Source organism: Pseudonaja textilis, chromosome 8, assembly GCF_049901715.1.
Source record: "Pseudonaja textilis isolate UNSWEBS1 chromosome 8, rPseTex1.2, whole genome shotgun sequence".
NCBI classification, from domain to species: Eukaryota; Metazoa; Chordata; class Lepidosauria; order Squamata; family Elapidae; genus Pseudonaja; species Pseudonaja textilis.
In genome coordinates, this window is record NC_141997.1 from 23,741,794 (window position 1) to 23,769,176 (window position 27,383).

The following is a 27,383-nucleotide window of genomic DNA, read 5'->3' on the forward strand; positions in this document are numbered from 1 at the left end:
ATACTTTATTGTTTGAATGCTGCCAATTATATGAATAAACTGAATATCTTTTTTTTAAAAAAATCAGTCCGGATCCTATATTCCATTGTCATTCTGTTAAGGATGCATTATCATTGGTTAACATGCATTGGTTGTATTTGAGAAGTTTTGCATATTTTACTAAATTCTCAATTTCTTTCATTCCAGGGAGGTGACATCACTAAGCATGATGGGACAGGGGGGCAGTCCATTTATGGAAATTCATTTGAAGATGAAAATTTTGAAATAAAACACACTGGTCCTGGCCTATTGTCAATGGCAAATTGTGGCAGAAATACCAACAATTCTCAATTCTTTATTACTCTCAAAAAAGCAGAACAGTTGGACTTTAAACATGTTGTCTTTGGGTTTGTAAAGGATGGTATGGATATAGTGAAAAAAATAGAATCTTTTGGCTCTCCCGAAGGAATAGTGTCAAAAAGAATTGTGATTACAGATTGTGGGCAAATACAAAATGATTCTGCTGACATATTGGAAGCTTAAACATAAACCTTCAGCAGATTTAGACAAGATTATATTCAGGGTTTTTTGTTTGTTTAAAAAATGAACAACTTCTGATGTATAAATGTAAAGTTACAGCTCATAGCTGAGTACTTTTTAAAAATGTGTTTCAATTGCCTGCATGTTGTGAAATAAACGTTCAAACACTAGTCTACTTCAAGTGTACTTGTTTCTTCCTGATTTTATATTAAATAATTTAAAATGAAATTTCCAGTGTCTGAAGTTCTGCGTTTCTGTATCCGTCTTGGCTTCTTGAATGATTCAAATAATATTACATGGTAATTACTTCTTCTATACTACATTATATTAGAGAATGATTTTCTATAGCAAACAAAATGCTCCAACAGCTCTTGAGTTGCTAAAGTGGTGATATTTAGTTGCCTTATTTTGATATTTAATGTCTTAAAAAATAAAGACTACTGCCTGAAATTATAGGTGGTATGTACATGCTTTTGCACTGGAAATACAGCAGTTACATGTTGCCACTTTAGTGCTTAAAGCAAAATCATATTCAAACCCAAAGGAACCTTATCCTCTTATCAGTTATAATTGCAGGTGACAACATCTGGTAGAACTTATAAGTTTGAAGGCTAAGCAGATTTGGGCTTGATCAGTACTTGGATAGCGCCAGGCAATTCCAGGGTTGTTGGTTAAATACAGGGGGAAAGATAATGGAAGATAATGACAGCTTCCATGCTGCTGTCTGTTGGTTCCAGAGAAAAGATTGAGCCAACATCCCAGATTCAAAGTTGCTTGTTCTGTTCATCGTTAACTTTGATAAGGTATGTTGAAAAACGGTATCCTGACAAGGATGTGAGTCAGTATACATTTATTGGAGTGGGATGGCCATCGTAATTCAGAATTCAGTAGCATTGCAGTCTCGTGAAGCAATGGAAAGGCCATCCTAGACGGGCCCGCGCCTGGAGTCCCGTTTCCCACTTTCAGTAGTCGCTTAGTCGGTTGCCTTGGAAACAGTGAGGTGGGGGCGGAGCAGTCACCTCGCGCAAGCGCATTTTAGTTCCTCTGCCTGTCTTCCTCCGCCTCTCCTCGCAGGCGGTTGTTGTAAAAAGCGGGAGGGCAGCGGGAAGATTTGCCTGGCTGGCTTTTCTTCCATGGCGGCTTCCCCAGAGCTGAGCAGTTCCGTTGAGCGTTGGCGGAGACGTTATCTGAGTGGAGAGGTGGGGGATACGCGGGGGTGGCGGAGCTACTTTGAATACGTGTAGCTCCATCCTCACGGGATCCGGGTGTGAGTGGAGCTTGATAGAAGCGTGGCTGTTGGTAATTCCTAAATGTCGGTTTTGCCACGGCCCTAAAACGCAAGGGTGGCCTTGGTTTGCCTGTGACCATAGATAGCACTTGGAGTTGGGAAAATAGCGGGCACATGTTCAGAGGGACTCGTTTTTCTTACGAGTTCCTGCCCGGCGCAAGACAGATCAGTTTCGAAGCATTATCCAAATTTTGTTCGGGGAAAGGTGATTTCTAGCGGGTTTGCGTTCCTTATTTCGAGGCTTGGACTGCCAGGATCTGACATCAAATCTTCCTCCACTCAGTGGCCCTATTAACTGGTTCTAAACGGGTTTTAGGGTGGCAAGAGATTTAAACTAAATGACAGAGCAAACAAACCACAGAAAAAAAAACCCTGTATAAGAAGCAAGCACTAGACTAGATGATGCTCCTAATTCGGGTATGCACTTCCTTTTTCAGGCTTATCTTTTGGATGTAACACAAGCCAAAAGTAAAAGTAGAAGGGCCCTGATAGCTGCAGGTAAGACATTTAAAAAGAGGTGTTGTTTAATTTGCTAACAAGAAAAGGTACAGTATTAGCTTTTATTAAAATTTAGTTATATCTCCCCATCAAAAGCAATGAAAAATAAGGATTGGTAGTTTGTTAACACAACACACTAACAGTTTACTGAGCACATTCCACTGAATTTACTTAGTTGCCTAACTTTATCTGATATATGAATTGTAAACTGATTATGTTCCTATTATCAATGCCTTCCTGTCAGTGATTCTGCTCTCTCATTTGAAATATATGAAAACTTTCTTCAAATTCTGAAGTTATGAATGAAGACTATATAAGTTTAAACACACAAACAGTTCTTTTGGTTTACATATTGATAGAGTAACAGATGTCACTGAGAAGTGCCTCTAGATCTGGGTCTTGACCATGATGTCCTCTGCAGATACATAGTGAAATATTTCTATGAAAAAATGGAATCTGGTCAAGGGAATATTATTAAGGATGTTTGTACAGTGTTTTTGAATGACCTTGTAAAGAGGACATCAGGTTTGAGCAAAAAAAAAAACCTGACAGGGCAATTGATATCTGCCCTCAGCCCAATGGTGATACTAGTGTTGAAATGTGTGCTTGAAAGTGGGTAATCCTATGTAACAGGATAACATTTCTTTAGGCTAGATAATGCTCATAATGTTTAGAGTCCAAGACTGGTTTATTGATCATTTCATAATTGTGCAACTTTAAACACTAACATAAAAACTAGCTGCCTCCCTCCATACCTTAAAATTACAATATCACATAATAGAGAGTAATCTTCTGACATGTTAAAAGAATATTGTTATGTAAAAACTTAATTCCATATGGCTGTATTTGTACTGATCTAAAATGATTTATTGTAAGAGTTTTTGTATAAAGCAATCAATTGCTTTATAGAAAATATGCAAGCATCATCAAGAGTTGGGGATGACCTATTTAGCCACAATAAGAGAAAGACCATATTGGTTGGAAATGTGTAGAAGAGGCCTTCATCCTGCAGTGGATAGACAATGACTAAAATGATGAAAAGAAAAAATATCTTTCCACACTCCATTTTACTATTTACTCAAAAAAGGCCTCACCTTTCCCCAAAAACCTGAGATGATATATTATGGGGGGATATATTTTACTTTGCTATAGTGCAAAGAGAGGTAAGCAACAGGCTTTTAACCAATAGTGACCTCCCATGGATGGAGTGGCATACTGGTAAGATGGAACATCCCAATGTTATGCCTTTTAGATCTGCTTTGGAAGAATTAAGGAAAGGAGGAGAATTTTCTTTAAATCAAAGAAATTGGCAATATGCATAGTTGGGATATATGTTTATGTTTAATAGCTCAGATTTTATCTTAATTTGTTTGCTGTATTACAGTTCAAAAATTCCATAATTCAGTGATGATCTTCTGTAATTTATTAATGATGGTCTCTAGCTGTAATTCAGTAAAGTAAAGTAAAGTTTCCTCACAGGAGATAACTCACTGGATGATACAGTTGCGTCTATACTTATAAATTCTTCACAATCAAAGCTTCTGTACTGCAGAAGAAAGCATAATAAAAGATTTCTGGACTCCTCAAAAACTTTGAAAAAATTGGCTTGGTAAGAAATCTCTTTACTCTTCGAAACATACATCCTTTTATAATGCGGTTATAAACCAGGTATCGGTTATTTAATAGTTCAATCACATCCTATGAAGTACTACATTTTCTGGTGATTCTAGCATTTCTTACACTTATAATTGTAATTATCATGATAATTGTGTTTGTTAGGCCAGATGATGAGTCGGATTCTTTGTGTGATTCAGACCAGCTTCGTATACAGCCAGAACCAATTGGAGATTTTCTTGGAAATGATGAAATCCAAAGTGAAGGCATATATTCAGAAACAGGTATTCAGTTACTTATTTCTAGCACAACTTGAGAAAAATAACATATTCACATCTGAATTTATGCAGAATGTATCATTGGTTTGACCCTGCTATATTTTTCTAGCCTTTTAACTGCATCATTGATGTCACTGTGCAAGATGCACTGCATTCTAAGCTGCTCCCTTGTGCCCTGTCTTATGCCATGTCTCTTGTGCCATGTCTCACATTTGCATTTCACTCATGGAGTCTCCGTTTTTCACCATATTGAGGTTTCCAGGATTTAGTTATGACAAATTGTTGATATTCCACTGTGGAGGAAATGTCTGCTCTTAGTTCCAGGTGGGGTGTCTATCTTGTGCTCTGAATAGACAAGTTTCTATACTAAATCTATATTTTGCAGAATAGCAAAACACTGATTCATTATACTGATTATATAGCTCATTTTATCTACCTGTCTAAACAAAACAATCCTTCAAGTTGTTTAGTTGATCATATTCAGGACTTTTAGCTTCAGTCATTCTTGTCAGAATGGGTGGGGGGTGTTTTTTTCTATTCTGAGAAAGTTACAAGAGCAACTGGAAATCATTCTTGATGTTTTCAAGGTTTGATTCTTGTGTATTTCTTTAACAGCAATCCTGAATACTTTTAAAGCTGTGGCAAGAATGTGTGCAATTCCAAGTAAAATGATATATAGCAGCTTAAAAAGGTGGTGTAACAGCCATGGGCATACTGAATCATGCACAATTACATCGCGCATATTTGCAAACAGTTTAAAAAAATCTCACTAAATTTTTAGTTTCACCCATGTCAGAACAAATCTTGAGAGATTTCAGGTGACAACCTGAGATTTCAGAGATGCTTTGTGAGATTACTATTGTTGTTATTTGGCACCCAATGTAAACGGAGAGAAGATTTGGCATCTCTAAGGAATTCTACATTAGTCAGATGCATGTATATCAAACATTCTGATTAAGAAATCAGAGAGATCCACATAGATAGCACAATTGCTTGGAATGAGGGGAAAAACAATATAAATTTCAACACCTGCAGGATTTTTTTTCCCTTGATAAAATCTGGCATGTTCATTAATTTAATTTTGCTGTATTTACATTGTTTTGCTATTGTTACCTGTTTTAATTTGTATTCTGCTAATAATTTTCTATGTAAAGATACCTTGCAGGAAGCTTTGGTTCCTGTATATTTATGGCTAAGCGTTAAGACTTAATTGTGCTGTTTAATTCTTTTGAACCATTTCCAAATGTTAGATTTCCCTGTTTACAGAATAGGTTGATAATGATTCATAATGTGAATTAATTGACAGGCAAAACTCTGCCTTCTATGTCATCATCTGGAAAAGGGGCTATTCACATAACCAGCATACAATCTCTCCATAATGAAAAAATAATAATTGTAATGGCTTTCATAAAATAGAGGAATATAATGCTGATAATGCTGCTTCCATTTTCATCTATTAGGTATTACTTTGCCATCCACTTTAGGAGTGGCTGCTTACTGTGATTATAATAATGATGGTGATGCAGTAAGAAGCAGTGTGAGCATTTCTGAAACCCAAGAATTGAATGGAGAAAACATGGTAACACCTCAGTTCAATCAAATTTATCATGAATTATCAATCATCCACCAGAAGCTACAGGTAAAATATTAATAATGGTTCGGGTAGTGGTACATTTTTATTTTCTTTCCAATATCAGCAGAAGCTGCTACATTTTGTTTGTTGGTTCTTTTATCTTTTATGGTCCAGCAAGAAAAATTAAGTCAGCGAGAGTATGCTTTGAAACTTCAAAAGAGAGAATGTTTCGTAGCTGAACGGGAAGTTCAGCTTTGTAGGCATGAAGCTGCTTTGACCAAGATAAAGGGCGTTGAAGAGGAAGTTCATGCAAAATTTCAAATTATGAAGGAGGTATCCCTATTTACAAAATTCTTATTAAATTTGAGAAAATTATTCTAACAAATACACAGGCTGTATTTATTTCATCAGAGAAAAGTTGTGAAGTTATGGACTTATCTTTTCATATGGACATAAGAGTAAGTGTCCTTAGACACCAGTATTGCCCGGGCAGTTGTGAAAGCAGTACAGCTGGGGATCTGGGCCCCACTGTAATATATCAGTTCCCCACTCCTAAAGAAATCCTTTTCCTGGATATTTTACATAAAACGTTACATGCAGAGCATCAGTAGTGGAAGTGGACTGAAAAAAATATCTGATAATCAAGGTATAGAGGTACTAAATAAGATATTATGGGGAGAACAAATAAAAGACTTTTATGTTAGCAAGATTAGGATTGATGGTAAAGCTTATACAGCCATGGTAGTTGTGTGTACACTCGTCTGTATCTACAGAATGTAATATATCTGAGATGCATGCATAAGAGTTCAATCTTATTGATTCTTTTAGTATAACTATGAAGTTTGTTTTGTTTCTTTTTTCTTTATTTCAGTGGTCTCTTAACCAGTTTTTCTGCCCTGGACTAGGGAGAACTGTATTTCAGAATGTTGACAGAAAGGTTACTCAAAGAAAATTAAGTTTTGTCTTCCTTTAGAATGCTTATCTTCTTTTTTTATTTTGATGTTATTGGGGTTTGTTTGTTTTTTAGAAAGCAAGCTCTGGGTATTATACTTATATAATTCCTTATAGTATTTATGTCTGTCTTACATGCAGAGACGGTCTTTGATTTACAATGTTTTCTGAAGACAGTGGCTAATTCTCTTTTAAAAGTTCTTATTTTGGTTTGCAGCAATATGGAGCTGAAATAAAGCAGTTGTCCGATGCCTTGAAAGAAAAAACAAAGGAGAACAAAAGGCTGAAGACATCATTTGAAACACTAAAGGAGCTGAATGACACCTTAAAAAAACAGGCAATTGACACTTTTAACAGAATCATTAATCTGGTATTAATAAATGATATAAATAGAAGGTTATTGTTTTTAATATGAAGTATTAATATGTGACAACAATGCCAGTGACAAATCTGTACAGATTATGCTGTTTTCAAGAATATAGTTGTCAGGAAGAATCATGTATTTAACCCTAACACATAATGGTATCCTTTTAAAAAATTAGTGTTTGAATTACTGTACCTTAACAGGTACAGTATTATTTACATGCATTATTTAAGCTCTTCTGTCTGAAAATTAAAGTTTTCTAATTATCATAATCTGTTACAGTTTAATATGCTTTAGCAATGGGCAAAAGTGCTCATGTTTTCAGTGCAGGTTGGAGACATTTGCAGTAATTGTAAGGGACAAAACATCATAAGGAGCTTTAACCAATTGTGGCTACTTATATAAGTAGCTTTCAAAACATTGTAGAAAAGGTGTCATCAACATGGACAGTCAAGCCTAGCCAAAGCCCCAAGATGTCTTACCAGAGTTTCCAGCAGGTATTCTGACTTCCTCATGCCATACCTTAAACTGTCTCTAACCCCAGAAGGCCCTTTCCTGTGACACAGTGTCATGCACTCCCCTCCCCTCAGGCATACTTGAAGATCAAAATAGGAAGTCTCCCTCCTTGGAGCAGCTGTACCCTGGTGACATACAGAGAGAACAGAATGTGTGCTTCTCCAGTGCTTGTACTTTAGAGGTGGTCACGCTAGTGTCATCCTGCCACTACTACATAAATACTTTGGGCACACAGGACAATTTTACCCTGTTCCATTGTTTTCAGATGCTAACTTTGCTATAACAGACAGCCATTGCCAGGTTCTGTTCTGTGCACTCAAGATTTGTTAGATGATTAACTCCGGGTCATATCTAGGGATTAGTATTATTAATTACATTAAGGGTGTAGCTGGTCTGCCATATTGGGGTACTCTCACTTTCCTGTCATGTGCTAACATTTAATGCTTCCCTGGGTTCTCTTAATGTTTTCACCTCTCCTTCCTTTCACTTTTTATGCCTTTTAAACCTTTTGTGTCTGATATATTTTAGTTTAGATACTGCATATTTTTGCTCTTTAAAGCATCTTTTAGATTTTTCACTTTATATAGTTGTATACCTTTTATGTCTCCTGTGTATGTATCTTCACTTTAGTTTTATCTTTTTAAAAAAATGTTTATGTGTGCCCCACCCCCTTATGTTAGTCTATAAAGATTTGTTTGATTTATTGTGGCAATACAACGTTGAAAACATGAAAATATGCATGAATTATTCTTTAAGCAGAATAAGAATAAAATCCTTGACAGTTTCAATAAAACATACTATTAGATAAATATGCTTTGAATATATTTAGGATTGAAATCAAAATTTCTTGGATTTTGATCTCCATACTGATGGGAAATCTCGCTACATTGGTGATTTTAAACTCTGGACTACCTGCCTATGTGAAGTCAGCCTTTTTTAAGAGAAATATAGAATTTGTGATGAGGTTTTCATAATGTCAGAAAGAAAAACTATTCATAATCAGTGCTTTGGTTCAGGATTCTTTGCTTTGGAAAGAGAAGATTTCATGTAATAGAAATATTTAATTTGAAGCTTTGGTTCAACATTTTCTCCCTATTTTTAGTTAATTGATGTGACTGAGCAAAACAAGAAGCTTGAAGTCCAGTCTCGAAAAGTACAGGCTCGTTTAGAGAATTTGCAGGTAATATTGAATCTTGGCTTTTGTTATCTTTGTCCTCTGCCCACTCCACCATCAGAAATCTTACATATTGTCTCTCTGACCTATTTCAGAGAAAACATGAATTTTTATCAGTACAAAGATCTAAAGAAGCCACATTCCAAGACCGTAAATCTGTGAAGTCAGAAAGAGCAATAGCACCAGCAAAGGCCTATAAAGTAAGTAAGGCAAATTCTATAAATCACTCAATGCCCCAACTCAGAATTTTAAAGTCAGAAAACCTTATTTTGTGTGAGAATGGAAAGGGCAGCTATGCATATAAAATATGCAGTTGTCCTTTTTATACTATATGTGAGATACCTCGTAAACACTGAATATTTGTATGCAGAAAATACTGAGTTACATTCATTTGTATTATTGAAGGTAATTAGTGTGTTCTCAGAATTCCTAGTGGTTATTTTTTTAAATGTGAAATATGCTTTCTTTTTTTAAATAAGCTAATATATCTTACATCATTAATATGTATCAACTATGCATATATATTCAAGGAAGAAAGAAGTAAAAAGATCACAAGCTAAAAAAAATGAAATTAAAACCTTTGCATACATTTATTGATTTGGAGAATGCTTAAATCTCTCTGCTTCTAGCAACCAAGTCCCAACCAACATTAAACTAATGCATGGAAAGAAATGGAAAGCTTCACAAATGGTTCAGCAGGGAGAGAGACAAAGATGTGTGATGATTAAAAATACAAGTAATGCTTGTGGTTACATTAGCGGTGTGTTGGTTTGGAAGTTAATATATGTTTACTTTTGTGTTGATGCCTGACGCCTCAAATGATTTTCAAGGAATACTAGACAAATAATATAACGCAATGAAGAATATAAATATGAAAAATAACATAGACTCAGATAAATGTCAAAGACTCAGATAAATGTGCTTGACAAGAAAATAGAGGGAATGATTGCTCACTAGTGATGAAAAATTAGAGTAAATAGGTGAACATAGGTCCCTTGGGAGACTTTGTATTACAGATAATAAAATGGGTGGTGAAATTTGTGATGTGCAGATACTAGTAGGACAGTAGTATGTAGTTTGTGGTGTGTTGCAAGAAGTAAGCATTTCTCTCCCCTTTGGTATATGAAAGGTTGAGTATATCAGAATAAATATAAATGTAAATTGAGAATATATAAATAGCAAGTAAAAATAAAGTATGAAATTAAAAAGAAGCAATGGCTCAATCTGATGTGTGAATTCTACTTTATGTAAAGCTATATTGACAAAACCTTGCAGGTCTAAAAATGCTATCCTCCCTCTAGTTTTTCCCACGTATCTCAAGCTCTTATACACTGACCTGCTTGCCTGGGGCTCCCACCTCTTCCCTCTTTAAGACCTTATAGTCCTGGAGTTACAGCGGCAATTGGGATTGTTGGAATTATTTTCACTTAGTGATGTGGTCATGTGGCATCACACTTAATGACCATATTACTTAGCAGCAGAAATTCTGCTCCCAATTGCCATCATAAGTACAAGTAGCAGCTGCCCACAGGAACAGAAGTGTCAGTTGTAGCTATATAATACATTCAGTATTACAGGATGTATTATCCATACATATGAAATTGGAAGAACATTTCCCTTCCTTCTCACTTTCTTACCAGTACTAGACGTGATTTCCATGCACTTTGGGAACAGGTAACCCAAACTGGATTTGTGTTGCACAGCTCAACATACAAATTGGCACTTCCTGTCAATATAATCTTATAGTAAAGCTATATTTAAATCTCTGTAATTTTTTTTGCAGGTACCACTTAATTCACATGTCTATAACTTGTTAACGGTATTAATGGACTGGATCTCAGAGCAGCACCTATGCAAATTGATTGTTGAGGAAGAGAAAGAAAACATTCACAAGCTAACAGGCACATTTGTTTTCAGCAAAAACTATGTACAGGAGAAATGTGTCAAGGTACGATTTGTCCAACTTAATGTAATAAAATGGTACCACTATATTGGTATAATTTGTACAGTATGTTCAGTACTGGTACATTAAAATGCTCTACTGATTAAACAGAAAGATTTGATATTATAGATCCCAAGCTACTCTTCATTTTACTTTCACTGGAAAGCCTGTTGTCTAAAACAAGGGATCCATGTTTATGAATGTAACTTCAAATGAATGTTTGGTATACAGGCATGTTTCATGATATGTAACTTAACATATCTGGTTCCTTGTGATTTGGATTTCATCCATCCAGCTCGGATACATTAATTCTGATGTGGCTATCATTTAAGAATTTTTTAAACCAGAGATTTAAAAATGGTTAACCATGGTTACTTAAGATAGTAGATTACAAACCAAAAGTGCTCATGTACGTCCATTAGGTGCAGTGCTAAACATGTCTGAAAGTAATCCAACTGGTTGCAGTGGGACTTGTTTCTAATTCAGCATGCATAGCCTTGCACCATCCATTCCACACAAGCCCAAATAAGCTGCTTCTTGTGCTCCTCTGTAATAGAAAAGTTGTGATAATGCCAGACAAATGAGTTTAGTAAAGTTTTTTTAAAATAGATTGATTTCTCAATCAAGCTGCATACTGAAAATATTTAAAACCTATTAATGACATTATAATGCCAAATATACTATCTCTCAGAAAATTATGTGTTAGCTGCAGTACAGATTTTATTAACAGGCTTCTGTTAATAAACAGAATAAACGGACACTACAATCCAGCTTGTTTTCCTAGTACAGGAATCTCAAAGAGAATGTAAAACTTCCCTCCATGAGGAATGCCTTTATTCCATAATGATAGTGCTATATCAACAGCCATCATAAACAAATCCAGATTGAAATGGCATTAATTCTGCAAAATACTGATTGGCCAAAAGACTATATGCTATTTATGCCCCTACAATGTTGTTCTGAATAGCAGTTTATAGCCCAGATAAGTGACAGCTGATCTTGGTTGATCTCAGAAAATCCAGGTTAATTCTTGGATGGATGACCATAGCCAAATCCCAGGGCTCAAGGCAATGACAAACCACTATGTTAGACTTTCTAATAAAAGTAGACTATTACAGTTTTAGATTGATATAATTTAAACTGGAATGTTCACTGAAAAAGGAAAAATGCAGGAAAAACTAGTGAGAAAAATTAACATATTGCATTTCTCTAATTCATAGTTTGAGATATGTTTCTGCATAATAATATTTAACTTTTGATATTTTAATTGTTATTACCAGCATAAGTACCAGCTGCCAAATACAATCTATGTATAAGACCATAATTTGGAAAATAATTGCAACTTTTTGTTTGTGTTTTGCAGCTTTTGCCTCTAGTTGTGGAACAACTTCAGTGGTTGCCCTTTGTGAATCCTAACCTGCACTTCCCTGTGGTTAAATGCATTTACTGGGCTGTAAGGCAGTTAGATGGAAGTACCCAGGTAAAGTATGTTTTCATGCAGCAAATGTGCTTTTTACTAAGGATGTTTCACTGAATAAAACAAAATTTTCACTTTTTATGGCACTCTTAATCTAAATTTTAATCCGCTTCTAGACAAGATGGGTGGCACATAAATCTAATAAATAATGAAATGGTTAAATATCATTTAATCATAGGTAAATCATTTTAATATTAATGTAGATATATTCCACAATTTTTTTGGAAGACCCATTTCTTTTGTGAATCCCACTTCAGAGACTACTAGAATTCTAGATCTGAACACATTGTTTTGAAAAATTGCAGGATTCTCTTTATACAATTGATATAATTTTTTTTATTGGCCTCAAGCCGGTGTGATCTCTTTTTGTTTTTCTGCTTTGATGCAAATTCATATAAATCTTATAATTAATCATTATGAAACAATGTATCTTCATTACAAATTTGTAATAGGCAGAAATTAGACCATTTCCAAAAGCAAACCTACATTAGGAACTGTTAAGCCTTCAGAATATGTGTCAAATATATTAAATGTCAAATATATTTAAATGGTTTATTACATTAAGTATTTATCTTCTGAGATCACTGGTTTGGAAGTACATTGCATATTTGAAATGGTCAGATTGCAGTGTTGATAATATTTGTGTCTAACATTTATATTATAGTAAAATGTATATAGAATAAATATATTATGACAATACATAACACAGAATACTATAGTCACATCCTACTTTTTATTACTTGCATAAATAGCATGCAGCAATGACCTCAACCATGAGACGGCTGGGTGAAGACTTATTTAAAGGTGTTGTCCCTAAGGAAAGTCAACACAATTCTTCTGAACAATCTACTGATTCCAAGGCCAAGGCTGCATCTTTCTTTAAAAGTTGTAATTTATCTTTACGAGTTGTATCAACTTTAATTATAATCAAAGTGGTCACACAAGGTAAGCTTTATAAATATTTGGGAAAATATTAAACACTACAAACCTGTTAGTGTTTTTAGAAAACCTTTTAAAAGTTGTTGCTTCCTACAAGTTAATACTTTAAATATTTAAGGTACAGAGACAAGTCTTTTTCCTACAGTGCTGATAGAGGCTATCCTTTATTAGGTTTGCTCCTCTCACTTGCTGCTTCAGGCTGGATCACAAAATTCTTAAGATTCCACTCACCACTGGTTAGGATCCTATTTTTGATTGTAGAATTCTTTGAAAGTTACATTCTTCAATGCTTTCAGCAAGGACCATCATGGAAACCAAGGGCAGAAACTGCCTCTCTCCAGAAACATACTTAAATATCATATGATGCTTGTGATCTCATTAGGTAAAGAGATCCCAGTAGCTTTGATTCCAGTTGTTGCATACATTATCCATCTTCCTTTTCCTTCTCACAGTATCTCACGGAGTGGCAGCAGATACCCATCAACTCAATTTACATCTTGGCAGTTGCAGCTTGGAGTCATCCTTCTTTAGGTTCTACCTGCAAAGACTCCTATAAGCTGTTATCCTGAACAACCCAGCAAATACTGACTATAATATATGCATTTCCTGTTAATTGAATCTCTGATGATCTTAAATGGTAGTTTGGTTGACCATACAATACACACTACTGCATTTGAAATACTAAGGGAGTTTTTCAAGAATAGGACCAGAAATTAGCAGCCACAATATCAACAATATCAGTAACAATGTCTGCTTAAATAGGTTACATCTAAAGAATATCCAATGAAAGAATGAAAGATGTGAAATAAATTTTGATTCAGAAAAAATAGAATGAGAAATATTGGATAAAAAGGGAAGGGACTTAAAGTAGAAATACAAGTGATAAGAGAATGATTCAGATAAGGACTCTTTACTGCATACAGATTATCCTTGATTTATGACCACAATTGGGCCCAGAATTTCTACTGTAAATCGGTGGGATTGTAATTCCAGACAGACTCGACTTTATGACAATTTTTAGGACAGTTATTAAACCATGCAGGTTATTAAACAGATCCACCTCCCCCAATAGGCATTTTTGCTGAAAAGTTGGCAAAAAAGGTTTAAAAATTGGCAAAGAAGTAGGCAGAATGCTGTGTTCATACTATCATAAACACAAGCTATTTGCCAAGCACCTGATTGTGATCATGCAAGGGGGGGTTGCAAACAAGCTGTCCTAACTGAACCAAAAGAAACTGGCTGAAGTTTACAAATTTAAAGGGAAATAAATACAAATAATAAACCAAGCAAATGGCCTGGATAATGTCTTTTTATTGGGTTTACAAGAGGCTTGTTAAAACCTTGAAGAAGCAATGCAATGGGACAAAGAATAATTGAATGGATTAAAGATTAAGATTTTAACTAGTAAAAGGAAGAAATATAAAGTTACTTTATTTGATTAAGGTTAAAATAAGATCACGTTCTTTTGAAATCCAGGTACAACTTTTACAGAATTTTTGCTGATAACCAGACTTGAAAAGTTGGTGTTTTATGGATTTGCTTATAGATAAAGGATAGGATATGGGATGAAGAGATATCTGTTTAACCTTACAGAGAGTGAACAACTACCAAACCTATAAACTACCTGTTTATACAGGTAGTCCTCGACTTACAGCCATTCGTTAGTCACAGCCCAAAGTTACAAAAGCACTGAAAAAAGTTGACTTTTGACTGTTTTTACACTTAAAACCATTGCAGCATCCCCATGGATAAAAATTCAGATCCTTGGCAACTGGCATTTATTTATGATGGTTGCAGTGCCCTGGGGTCATGTGATCATCTTTTGCAACCTTCCGACAAAGTCAGTGGGGAAGCCAGATTCACTTAACCATGTTACTAGCAACAGCTGCAATTGTTTACTTAAAAGAAAGATCATAAAATGGGGCAAAATTCATTTAACAACTTCCTTGCTTAGCAACAGAAATTTTGGGTTCAATTGTCATAAATCAAAGACTACTTGTACTGTTCTTGCTGTGATGAAGATTGAAATTTTTTATATATTTCTTTTTTCCTTGTTTCACTTTTTCTTTTCTTTGTACTTTTTACTCCCTCTTTTTACTTTCCTTTCACTGAGCTTAGCTTGCATTCATTTTTATAACTGTAATTAAAATCTTAAAATGTTTTTTAAACATCTAAATTTGAGGACTTGTTAGCTTCTGATTTTGCAATTCAGGAGCGAGCGGCCTGAGAGTTATGTGCAGATGAAGCTCAGAAAGAACAAGACCTTTGGGGGATATTCTGCAGTTCTGATACAGTCAAGTAATCAGCCACCAATTGTAGAAGCCCAGCAACAGGCCAAGTCACACGATTTAGAGCCTGGAAGATTCCCAGTCTTCCCCAGTGGACCTAATCATATTGGAAGAGGCATATGATGACATGTGGGGCATGGCACAAAGGCAACACAGTCAAATAAACAAGAAGTATCTCTTTAGTACCGGCAGCTTTGCCCCCAATGTCAGGTTACCTTCGGCTGGAGAAAAATCTCTCCCAAGAACAGTCTTTAAATGGAGGAAATTCAGTCCAAAAACAAAATACATAGGAACTGTAAATAAAAATCCACACAAACCACGCTGCAGCAATTAACTTGACAGGGCAGGATAAGGAATTGCAGACTTGAAAGGACAACAAAACACACACAGTTGGGAAGACACCAGGAACCCAGATAAGCCTAAACAATAACAGATAACTCACAATTTGCTTCCAACAACTTTGCTATGCGTAGCTTCCCTTTTTAAACACTGTTCCCAGCTGCAGCTAATGAAGGGAATCGGGGCCCTTTCCTCCCCCGTAAACCACACAACTCACATTGCTCCCTATTCTGTTCCTCCCTGAGTGTCCTAGGATGAAGAGGGGGTGGCCCTGAGTCTTTCTCTGAGTTCCCTCTGCCTTGCTCTACCTCTCCCCTGCTCTGCCCAGCCAAACTTTGCCCTTCCCCAGTTTTTCCACAGCCAACAACCACACTCCCACTCCCTGGCACCTGTTCGGCCTCCTCCTCAGAATCAGATTCTGACAGGGGCATGATAGGGCATGAGGTTCAACCAAACTAGCAATTCTCTCAAGTTCACTCCAAGGGCAAATCTTCCTGCTGCCTTCCTAGAGATGTCCACAAACAAAAATAATGGCATCATCTCTCCAGTGGAAGGGAGACTGGACTGATTTTTTTTAAAAAAAGAATGCCTGGATCCTTACCATAGAGATCCACCAGCTGAGAAACCAAGAGTTCTAATCCCAGCTTAAGCATAAAGTCAGCTGGGTGACCTTGAGCCAGTCACTGTCTTTCAGCCCTATGAAGGAGGTAAACCACTTCTGAAAAACTCATCCAGAAAACTGCAGGGGTTTGTCCAGGCAATCACCAGGCATCACTGCTAGCTCAAAGACCTCCCCATTCCTCACACATGGGAACACTAGTTTGGTTTCCTTTACAAAGTTACATCAACCAGAGAAAGATAAGCTTATGAGAATAATCTTCAATCATTAAGGTTGTGTTAATTTGGAATGAGAGCTTTGAAGCGATGCAGAATAAATGTTCTACAGTAGTAATCAAAATGTGACTAATAACTATTAAACTTTGGAAGTACTTGAATAACACAATTCAAATCATTAGAAGAAGGAAAAAAGAGAAACTGTAGATAATGAATAATACATTAAGTCAATAATATAAAATTATGTATTTCATATGGTAAATTCTAAAATCCAAATTTTCAATTTTCACAAATTGAAAATTATAAAAGTAAATTATAGTCTAAAATGGTTTTGAAATGGAATTGAATTCCAAATCAAATTTACTGTTCAAATATAAGTTATTCTAGAGATTGAAATTTTATTGCTATTTTAATAAACTGATGCTGGGAGATCTCCCCTCTGCCCCAAGTTTGTTTCTAAGGAGCTGTATAACTTGCCCTTTCATTTGCAGCTGTCTCTTGCTATATAGAAAGGCAATTTCTGTTTTATTCAATTCTGGTAAAAAAAAACTGGGCTAGGCTATTTAAACCTAAAGAAACTTGTGACTGTAATTGCTCTGTCTGTCATAAATCACACCCAAAGTTTATGTCTGAGTTGCAGTGGATTAAGCAGTAGCAATGGTCTAACTTAAGTTGCCCCCAATCAGTCCTAATAATATTCATGAATTCAGTAGATAAAATGGATCTTGCCTAAAGTCTAAATTATATTTTGTCACAATTCAAGCTGCTACAAAGATGGTTTTAGCTCTGAATTCTATGGTGAGCAGACCATATCTACCCAACGTTCTTTCATTTTTATGCAGGTGTAAATGAAGCTGAACTGCCCTAATTGAAGTTCAACTTCATTCATGTGTTTTTCTTGCAATTACATTCCGGATTGCTTTCACTTGGTTTATACTTGCTGTCCATGGCATTGTGATAACCCAGGGTGTGGCACAAAGGCAGCACAGTCAGTCCCTTTATTATCTCCAACTTTGCCCCCAGTGTCCAGGTTACCTTCTGGCTGGAGAAAAAAACTCCCAGGAACAGCCTTTGACTGCAGAAAATTCAGTCCAAAACAAAAAAACAACAACAAGGTAAACAGAAACTGTAACTGTAACTTGTAAGTCCAAACAAGCCAAACTGATTAGTTTGGCAGGGCAGGAGCAAGAATTTCAGACTTAAAAGCATGGCAAAACTCACACATTTGGGAAGACGCCAGGAACACAGATAAGCCACGACAGTACAAGATAAAGTCACGTTTGCTCCCAACAGCCTGCCACAACCAGCTTGCCTTTTTTGTAATCTGTATTCCCAGTTGCAGCTAATGGAGGGAATCAGGGCCCTTTCCTCCCCTGTAAGCCATGCAACCCCAGTTGCTCTGTTCTCCATTCCTCCCTGCGTGCCCTACGATGAAGAGGGGGTGGGCCTGGGTCTCCTCTGAATTCCCTCTTCCTTGTTCTACTTCTCTCCTGCTGTGCCCAGCCAGACTTTGCCCTTCCCCAGTTTCCTCCACAGCCAACAGAGCCACACTCCCATTCCCTGTTAGCTGTTCAATTTCCTCCTCAGAAGGGCATGACAGGCATTTTTCAGGGCTTGGTAGCCTTGACTCCAATTAGCAAGGCTGAATCTAGTTTTTCAGTGACATTGGAGTTTGGTTTTGAGCTGGGCTTTTAACTTGATGGGGTTCTTCAGCTGTGCATCTCCAAATGAATATGACAGATGTGCCCATATGGAACATTTTTTGCCCACTGAATGTCAGCCTTCAACCATGGCAGCCATGTTAAGGGCTATGCATCTGAAATGTACATGAAGCCAAGCGCAACATAAACTTCTTAGAGATAAGAGAGATAGCATTATTGGATTTTCACTTTTCTATTTCAGATCAACACTTTTTGCCTTCACAGACAACCAGTGTGCCATTTTCATAGTGGAGTTGAGCATGGCAAACATTTTCAACAGAACACATCAAAAGTGCTCTGATTCAGCTCTGTACATTAGGACACAAAACACTTCATCAGCGCATTGAAATATTTCTGTGCTATTAAACACAGTGTCAGACAGTTCATATCCCATTTTCAAATATCAGTGGAAACCCTGATATTTAATAAAGACCAAGGATCTTCCTGTGCTTTTCTTACTTTTTCTGGTTAGGTCTTTACAAAATTTGTCTGGAGGGAGCAACCTTTGTCAAAAGGAAGTTATTAGTAACTCTGTCTTGGAGATTCTTGCTTTAGAGATAATCCAACCTTTCATAGAAGTCCCACAGGCCCTTGCATCCTGTCAGGAACTTCTGGACTTTTCACTATCCAGATGCAAACTGCTTAAAACTACATGTACAGATGTATACAATCCAAATCACTTCAGCTTTTCTAAGGAGATCCATGATGCTTATCCATGAAAGTTACCTTGCCCAGAGTAACCTTGTAGGGGAGATAGGTGGCTTTAAAAAAATTAATAATAAAAAGTTCCCAAAAGGGCTTTTTGTCATTAATGTTAAAGAATTTCCCTTAAAAAATTTCATTGAGATTTGGACGAAGGGTGTATCCAAATACTTTGCAGATAATGTATAGCTTTAGCCTTAATTTCCTTTATTTTAAAGGAATTTAAAGATAGCCTTAGAGAAGGTCTGAAATAATGGTTAAGGAGGGGCCAATAGAAAAGAGTACATGTCCAAATACTGAAGCACATATGAGAAAGAAACAATCCCACCATTTCATTTAGTATAAGGGGGGACACAGAGAAACTTGAACCGGCTTTCTAGTTTCTGTTATTAAGTAGCATTCCTGAAACCTGTCTATGTTTTTTGAGCTGGTTTACCTTGAAAGATGGTTTGAAATGTTTTTTTTAATCCTGTAATTCTTCCAAAGAGGTTTTTGTAGGAACCTCAAATCTGTAAGTTTAATTCAGTTTACTTTATTGTCATTGCACCTCGTACAACGAAATCAAACACCAGCACACTGAAAATATAACACAAACACACATCCTTCAACTTCCACACATTAAACCGAAAACTACCAACACCGCACCAACACTGCACTATGCAGCAAAATTCAAAACAGCTACTGCCCTGGGATAAAAACTGTTTTTCAGCCTATTTGTCCTTGTTTTTATTATTCTGTACCATCTGCCAGATGGTAATAGTTCAAAAAAAAGGGTGCCCAGGATGAGGTGGATCTTTGAGAATGTTTTGAACTTTCTTAAGGCAGCAGGAGCTATAAAGCTCTTCCAAAGAGGGGAGAGGGCAACCCATGATCCTCAGGGCAATGACGTTAACCCTCTGGAGCTCTTTCCTATCTGCCACTGTGCAATTGGCAAACCATACAGAGGTGCAGTAAGTTAAGATACTCTTTATGGTACAGCGGTAGAAGGTCACCAGCAGTTTTCATTCAGTTGTTGTTTTCTGAGAAGTCTCAGTATCATCTCTGCTGGGCCCTTTTGACCAGGGCTGCAATGTGAGCACCCCAGGTCAGGTTCTCTTTTATGGTAACACCCAGAAACTTAAAACTGGCCACTTGCTCCACTCGATCTCCATTGATAAGCAAGAGCTGGATGTCTGATCTGTTCTTTCTATAGTCCGCTATAAACTCCTTGGTCTTATTGGTGTTGAGGACCAAGTTATTGTCTCCATACCATGAAAGCAACCGATCCACCTCATCTCGGTAGGCAGACTCATCCCCCCAGAGATAAGTCCCACCACTGTTGTATCATCTGCAAATTTAGCAATAGTATTACTAGCATGAGCGGAAATGCAGTCATGCACATAAAGAGTATACAGTAAGGGACTCAATACGCAACCCTGTGATGTACCAGTGTTAAGAATAAGGGCTGAAGAGGTATGATTACCTAATCTGACCCTCTGTGAGTGGCCAGACAGGAAATCCATAATCCAAGGGCAGATTGAATAAGAAAATCCAAGGTCCAGAAGTTTAGACACTAGTCTATGTGGAAGAATTGTGTTAAGTGCAGTCATTGGTTTCCATCATGAAACCTATACTTCATGCTTAAATAATCTCTCAGTTCTCTCTTCAACAATTGCATCAAAGATTAATGTCTTAGAATCACAAATCTTCAGATTATATTTTGTTTCTTTTCTTCAATAAATGCAGATTGGGAGATGATATAGCAATCATTCAGAGATGAATTAAGGGTTATATCATTCTGGCTTATTTGCTTTTTAGATTTCTATCCCACATCTATCTCAGGTATAATGCTCTCTCCTCCCAGTCTAGGTCGGTCTGAGAGATTACCCAGTGAGCTGCTATGACTGAAAGCCTCTGCTGGCTGTTGATCCATGGGGTGTCACAGGCTTCATTAATTTTTCCAACAATGGTTCTTTGGGAGCCATGTGTTGATAGCTAACTGGCCAGCTGGCTTATCTTTTATTCAGCTAGATACTTTTGTTTCATTTGAAGCCTCTTTGTCAGAAGATCCTTCAATAGGTTGTCCATTCCTTCTAAAGTGTCTTCCTTCAGCCACTCTTCGTGCTCTTAATGCAGGATGCATTATTATAACTCACTTAAGGAGAATGAGATTATTACTTACTGAAGACAGCTTTCTCTATGGTGGATGAAGAGTGTGGTCGAGAGCGTTGCTTATAGAATGATTAGGGGATGAGGAATGGGAACATTTTCACCGTCTCAGATTGTATTTCTGATGGAGTTCTCTACTTTTCAAGTGCAGAACTAGAAGTGAGTCAGTCCTCCCACAGATGTATATAAGATCTCCATGATCCTCCCTGTTAAAGCCAGAATGAGCAGTGAAGGATGCCTTCAATCCATCATAGGAAAAAGAAAGCCTTACGATTCCTTTCTTAGATGAAATTGTGAAATGTTTGTTCATTACAAATTAAATTAAATAGACTGATACATAATTAGTAAATAACATGATACAGTAGGGGGCACTCTAAGTAAGGTTTTGCAGTTTCTGAGTTATATAATCTTGCAAGAAAATACTATTACGTTATTAATCTACATACATATTACAGTATTTGAAATATATCCAAAATAAGTGTAGCTTGCATTAAGATGCCAGAGTTTTTTTAGTGAAAAATTTACTGTGAGTAGAGTTACTACCTATCTACTATTTTAGGGTATTGATTTAAACATACAAATAATTACATTGAACACAGTGGTTATTTATTTACTTATTTATTATAAAGAAATATATAGGATTTTGCTGCTATTTCTATTTTTTCTTTTAATATTCAGATGTTAGCAAATTTCTATATGGATTATTTTTTGTTTCACTGAAGGTTAAATACTGCACAGTACAACAACAAGTTTCAATGGCCAGTGAAAAATTCATAGCCATGAATTTCATGAGTAGACGAGTGTTGACATTTTTCAACCACCTATAAACATCTATTGATTTTTTTCTACATTATTATATCCATTTCAGAGGACCAGCCACCTTGAAACAAAAACCAGAAAATCTTCGGGCATATTTAAACTATTACATGCATATAGAGTGCAGGCTAGTTGTTAAAGGTGAAAGGAGAGAAATAGACTATGGAATCAATGCTACAAGAAATCTAATTTTATTTCTATATCTCTTCAACTTTGAATCTCCACTGTCTACAATTTGTTCTGATACATTTTTTTCTGAGGCAGAAGGGCAACCTGAAGGCAACTCTCCCCAAACCACTCCTGTATGACGATCTCTTTAATGCAGTGTTTTCAACCTTTGCAACTTGAAGATGTCTGGATTTCAGTTCCCAGAATTTGCCAGCAGTCCCGGGAGTGAAGTCCAAATATCTTCATGTTGTCATGGTTAAAAAAACATTGCTTTAAATGGTGTGTGAACCAGGAGCATTCAGCAAAGGGTCCATTATGTCCTTCTCCTTTTAGGCTTCCTACCTGATTCTGTACTTTAGATATTTTAATTAAATATTGGCCTGCTGTCCCAAATTTTCTAGCATCAGCTCTAGCTTTGTTTAGACATATGCTCTCACATTTTTAAAAATTAAAAGCTTGGGGATGGTAGAGAGTGGCTTGTTTGGGTCGATGTCATCTTTGTCACATCAGAAAGGCTTCTTTCATCCAACTGTTTTATGAGAGGACTCAGAGTAGGCAAAGTTTCCAATATGCCTACCCTGGGGTTATAAATCATTTCACATACAATCTGTTGGCTTAAAATGTGAGACCTTTTGAGCCGATGCTGTTCTCTGTGTCGTAGAAGTAACCTTGTTGCTTTCCTGAAGTTGGAGTTCTTAACTAAATGAATTTTTCATTTGGTCAGTTCTAAAATTTGGAATATTTGGCCTTTCAAAACTTCCCCCATTATGAAGAGAGCAAAAAAAATGTGCTGTATCATAACTAAATAACATCACCTTCAGTGGGCAAAAATTGTGTTACTATATAAGAAGGTTCTAATTTTAAAATAGCCTAGGTATGCTGTAAATATTAAATTTATACAGCTATTGAGGTTGTTGTTAATAAAACATAACAGGATTTTGTGAGTGTAATTTGCTTCGAGTCAATTTTCTTAATATGGTACTGCTTGACACACATAATGAGCAAACATATTCATTTAATAATTCATTTGATAAGCAGTATAATTTTAAAACTTCGATATAGCACATTGTGCAGGATTTTATGCACATTAGTGATGGCCTGTATGAATGTCTTAGAAACAATGGTGTACATCTGTAATATTTAAATTTAAATACATCTTTTAGCTGATTATTTGGCACAAGCCTTTGATTCACTTTGCATTGATCTGAAGACAGAGGAAGGAAAAGTCTTGTTTTTGGACTACCAAGCTGTGCCCATAATATTGACTCATCTAAGAATATCAAGGAAAGGCCTCCTTTCCAATGCCATTGACAGTTTACTTCAGATGACAACAGAATCTAGTAAGTAATCAGTGTTCTTTTCATACACGTCTTACATTGTTTAGCTCATTTTATATGCCCTCCATGTTTGATTTTGTGGTAATTGCACAGTAAGTTATTGCAAGAGAAGGATTATTATTATTTTTATTAGGCAGAATGGGAAATTCCGCAAAAGAAAATGTGTTTTCCCCTGCTGTAGTTCAATATGACAGGCAGTTAGTTTTAAAAAATGAATGCTTTTTAAAACATTATAGTTTATAGAAGAGATTTCAAACCTTATGTATGCCCATTGGATATGTATGTATGAAATTGTGATGTATGAAAACATAATGCCCAACTAAATTTTGTAGGGCTGACCTTTTCAACAAGCTCTGAGATCTCAGCATAGACCTGTTTATGTAAATACAAATTCTAATAATAAGATGCCTTTAAATTCTTTCAGATTTCTAATGGTGATTGAATACTTAGTATGTGTAAGCTCTCTAGAAATAAACACGTACACAGTGGGTTTATGTACAATATTGTTTTGTGGATTGTTTCTTATATCAGAATTATAACTAATAGCTTCTTAAATTGATACCTGAATGATCGAATTGTTTAACCTTTCACATGTAAACATTTTTGTCCTGCAATTGTTGATACCATTCTTCAGAATGCCACAATTCCTGTCTCTGTGGTCATACTTTAACATCAAATTAACTAAGATCTCCAGATGTGCCTCCAGCAAAACAGAATAATCATTCTACATTTAAAACTCACAGCGGAATTAAAAGAAAGAACTCTGCATTCCTATACAAACGAGGCAGCTTGATTTTCTACTGAGATAAATCACTGCTAAGGATTCATCCCACAATTTCTGCCTAGAGTAATTATGCTGTTTTATCTTAACCAGGAAATAATTGTCTTTTTTTATCTTTAGCCTTCTAATGTTAAGTGAGCTGTTTTGACACTTAATACATTGTCAGGACTATGTTTCTTTTATGTCAGTTGCACAAAAAAAATTCATGTGGTAACTTTGAATTTAGCATTTTGCTAAACATTTACTACAGAGGATTTGCTTTATGTATTACCAGATTGGTAGTATATGTAAAATTATTAAACACAAGATAATTAAATGAAGTTGTAGAGGAAAATAGAAAGAATGGTGGGTACAGAGAAGAGTTGGCTTGACATCTTTCATTCCACACAATTTGTCCCTGATGCACTGCACCTTCCTCACAAATAAGTTCTTCACCTATTACTTGACTTTTACCCTTGCAATTTAAATATCCTGTTCAGAAGAGAAGTACTGGAACTACCTCAAAGTTTGTCCATGTGTTTGTTTTGTGGAGGGACAATTGAGAATAAAACTTGTGTTAAAGTTTCTCAGAATAAGGGTTTTTTTTGCTTCAAATCGACTTTCTATTCAAAATCCTAGTAGGAAAGGCTGGGGTAAATGAAATTAGATGGAAATAATGTCATTCTCTTCTTTGGAAGGTGAACAGCATAATCTTTTTGACCGAACAGCAGTTCACTTGCTAAGGTCTATAACTAATTCAAGGTGCCACTGATGAATGGTTAAGCAGATAACAAGAATTCAGCTGCTGCTTTTTATTCAAGATGGCTCTTGTTGAAAGGTTAAAAGAGTTGTAATCTGTGTAGTTATCTAGAATTAAAACTAAACACCATGTAGCTACAGATATCATTCTAAGAGAAACATTATTAAACATCTGTTGTGCATCTTTTTATTTCTCACCTACTCAAAAAGGAACCTACACACTCTTACCATGCTCTTTTAAAGGCTAATAATTGGATTCTTGATTTTGTGAGTATGATTTCTCCTTAGCATTAGCTGTGTTCACTGCTGCAAGGGTTAATCCATCCCATCCTTTATTCTTTTAAAGGGCAAGTGCAAACGTATCTTAAACAGAGGCATTTGAAGTTAGAGATGAAAAAAGCATAGTTTATAGCTTATATAGGATAAGTGGCATGCTTTTTTAAAAGGTTTCCTGTCCCAGACTTTCCTTTCTCATCCTGTCTGTAATGTTTTCTCTGAGAGGTTTGGATTGTCTTTTCCTTCTAATTTGAAGACACAGGTCAGCCAATGACTAAAACAATGCTGCTCCATGTAGTCCAAAGCAGAACTGAGTTGTCTGAACTCACACACATTGGGATTTCACCCCTCTGAGTGCACTAAAATACTGCTGGCTTTGATTGAACTCTGCAACTTTATTCAGAAATAACACTAACAATGAATAAACCAAAGCTAAACTTGGAAAAAATTCAGTAAAAGCAATGGACTATAGGCATGCATGATTTAGATAAGATTTTTAATGGATTTGATTTGATTATGTTGATTCTTAGGGACCATGAAGTGGCGTTCAATGATACAAAAAGGAGACCCTGCATCTGCGGGAATACGCTAGGAAGAAGAAGACTACCATATAGATAGATAATTCAGGATAATCTGTTCCCAAACTCACCTTTTAGGTCTTCCAATAATGGACCCATCATTTTTTAATTGAATCCACCGATCTTGCTGATTGCCCATGTGTCATTCCCCAGATTGGCTGATATATGTGGGTTTGAACCTTTGCTGATTATTCTTCTGTTGCTTGCAATATTTCTGAGATATTCAATTAATTTCTATAGCCTTCTGACTTGTTAATGATGGGATGCTGACCTAATTTAATCTTGTAATACTGGAAGGTGCTCTAAGGTACCTTGGATATTAGCATCTCTATTACTACAGAATGAGCAGCAGAGGTTTCTGGATTGAGTAGGCAAAGAGTCTTATTATGAATAAGACAATACCCTTTTAATTGGGGGCTAAAAGAATAATCAAGAAAATAAAAAGCAGAATAGGAATCTTGCTTTCACATCCAATATTTAGTGTATATGTAGACTAAATATCAGATTGTAGATGTTTCCTTTGAAAATCTACACTCACATTGAAACCACTGACTGCATTGATAAGAAACCTTTAAAGCACTTTATAAACTCATTAGACATTGTGAGTTTTGCATGCTAATATTTAAAATATTGATTGGAGCAAGCCTAAAAGAAGCACAATGAATGTTTATAGTGTTTTACTGGGTATATTATGAGCCACCTACAGTTGTACATGTGGATGACATATAAATAAATAAATAGGATTATGATGTTGCTCCTACATTTAATTCCAAAAACCTTTCTTTTTCTCTGATGTGTTCATAGGATTTTGTTTTTCCTTTTATACAGGATGGACTTCACTCAATTTTTCTCAGCATTTTGCTTACAAAGGCAGGACGTAAATATATTGTAGCATAATAAATTTGATAGCTGCAAGCTGCTTAAGAGTGAAAATGGAAATAAATACTAAGAGAAAAACATTTCCTGCTAAAAATGAAACATCAGCTAGTTCCTTAAGAAATGAAACCTTTCTTCATTAAAAATAATGTTGCAAAGATACCACCATATTGATGATTGTGTCAAAGAATATGCAAACATTGATGTTTCTGGGATTTTTGCCTTATTTGTACTATTGGGAAAGCTCTGAGCTAAAATGAGTTTCCACTTAATACTTATCAGAAATTCAACAAAACAAAGCCCTGTAAACAGTTAGACCAGCTCTGTGTTTGTTTGTGGGAAGAGAGGAGGCAGGCACTGCGTCAAAGAAAGCAGTTGTAACCCAGAACTGTGCTAAACAAGGTAGCAGTCCAGTGGTGCGTTTCAAAATAGTTTACCACCAGAATGTTGGGCGTGGCTTTGTGGGCGCGCTTTACGCATGCGCGCACACTTTGCATACGTGCAGAGGCTTTCTGACGCACCTCCTGCAATCCTGCACTCTCCCTGTTGCTTCAGCAGCTGATGTGCAGCAATCTGCTGTGCCGCGCAAAGCAGTTGCACTTCAAAAGCAGGGAATAAAGGTCAGTATGGGAGCCCGGGCAGGCGAGTTGGGCCCAACAGCAGCTCCTC

At 36.2% G+C, this 27,383-nt stretch overlaps 2 protein-coding genes across 4 annotated transcripts in view; both read left to right on the top strand.

Moving 5' to 3' along the window:
• Positions 1-747, top strand: part of LOC113440756 (RANBP2 like and GRIP domain containing 4) — a 37,966-nt gene extending 37,219 nt beyond the window's left edge. For both annotated transcript variants that reach the window (XM_087938531.1, XM_026707362.2), the window contains one exon: positions 187-747. In XM_087938531.1, coding sequence (XP_087794657.1) covers positions 187-522 — 336 coding nt within the window. In that variant the 3' untranslated portion in view covers positions 523-747. The remainder of the gene's footprint in view (positions 1-186) is intronic.
• An 842-nt stretch (positions 748-1,589) lies between these two features.
• The window catches only part of CCDC138 (coiled-coil domain containing 138), a 29,084-nt gene continuing 3,290 nt past the window's right edge, over positions 1,590-27,383 (top strand). The window contains exons 1-13 of one of the 2 annotated variants that reach the window (XM_087938532.1): positions 1,590-1,718; positions 2,245-2,305; positions 3,785-3,914; positions 4,085-4,203; positions 5,658-5,836; positions 5,945-6,103; positions 6,939-7,091; positions 8,704-8,781; positions 8,871-8,975; positions 10,559-10,723; positions 12,081-12,197; positions 12,947-13,139; positions 23,292-23,468. In XM_087938532.1, the coding sequence (XP_087794658.1) occupies positions 1,653-1,718; positions 2,245-2,305; positions 3,785-3,914; positions 4,085-4,203; positions 5,658-5,836; positions 5,945-6,103; positions 6,939-7,091; positions 8,704-8,781; positions 8,871-8,975; positions 10,559-10,723; positions 12,081-12,197; positions 12,947-13,139; positions 23,292-23,468 (1,702 nt within the window). In that variant the 5' untranslated portion in view covers positions 1,590-1,652. The remainder of the gene's footprint in view (positions 1,719-2,244; positions 2,306-3,784; positions 3,915-4,084; positions 4,204-5,657; positions 5,837-5,944; positions 6,104-6,938; positions 7,092-8,703; positions 8,782-8,870; positions 8,976-10,558; positions 10,724-12,080; positions 12,198-12,946; positions 13,140-23,291; positions 23,469-27,383) is intronic. The other variant, XM_087938533.1, reaches the window with a different exon arrangement.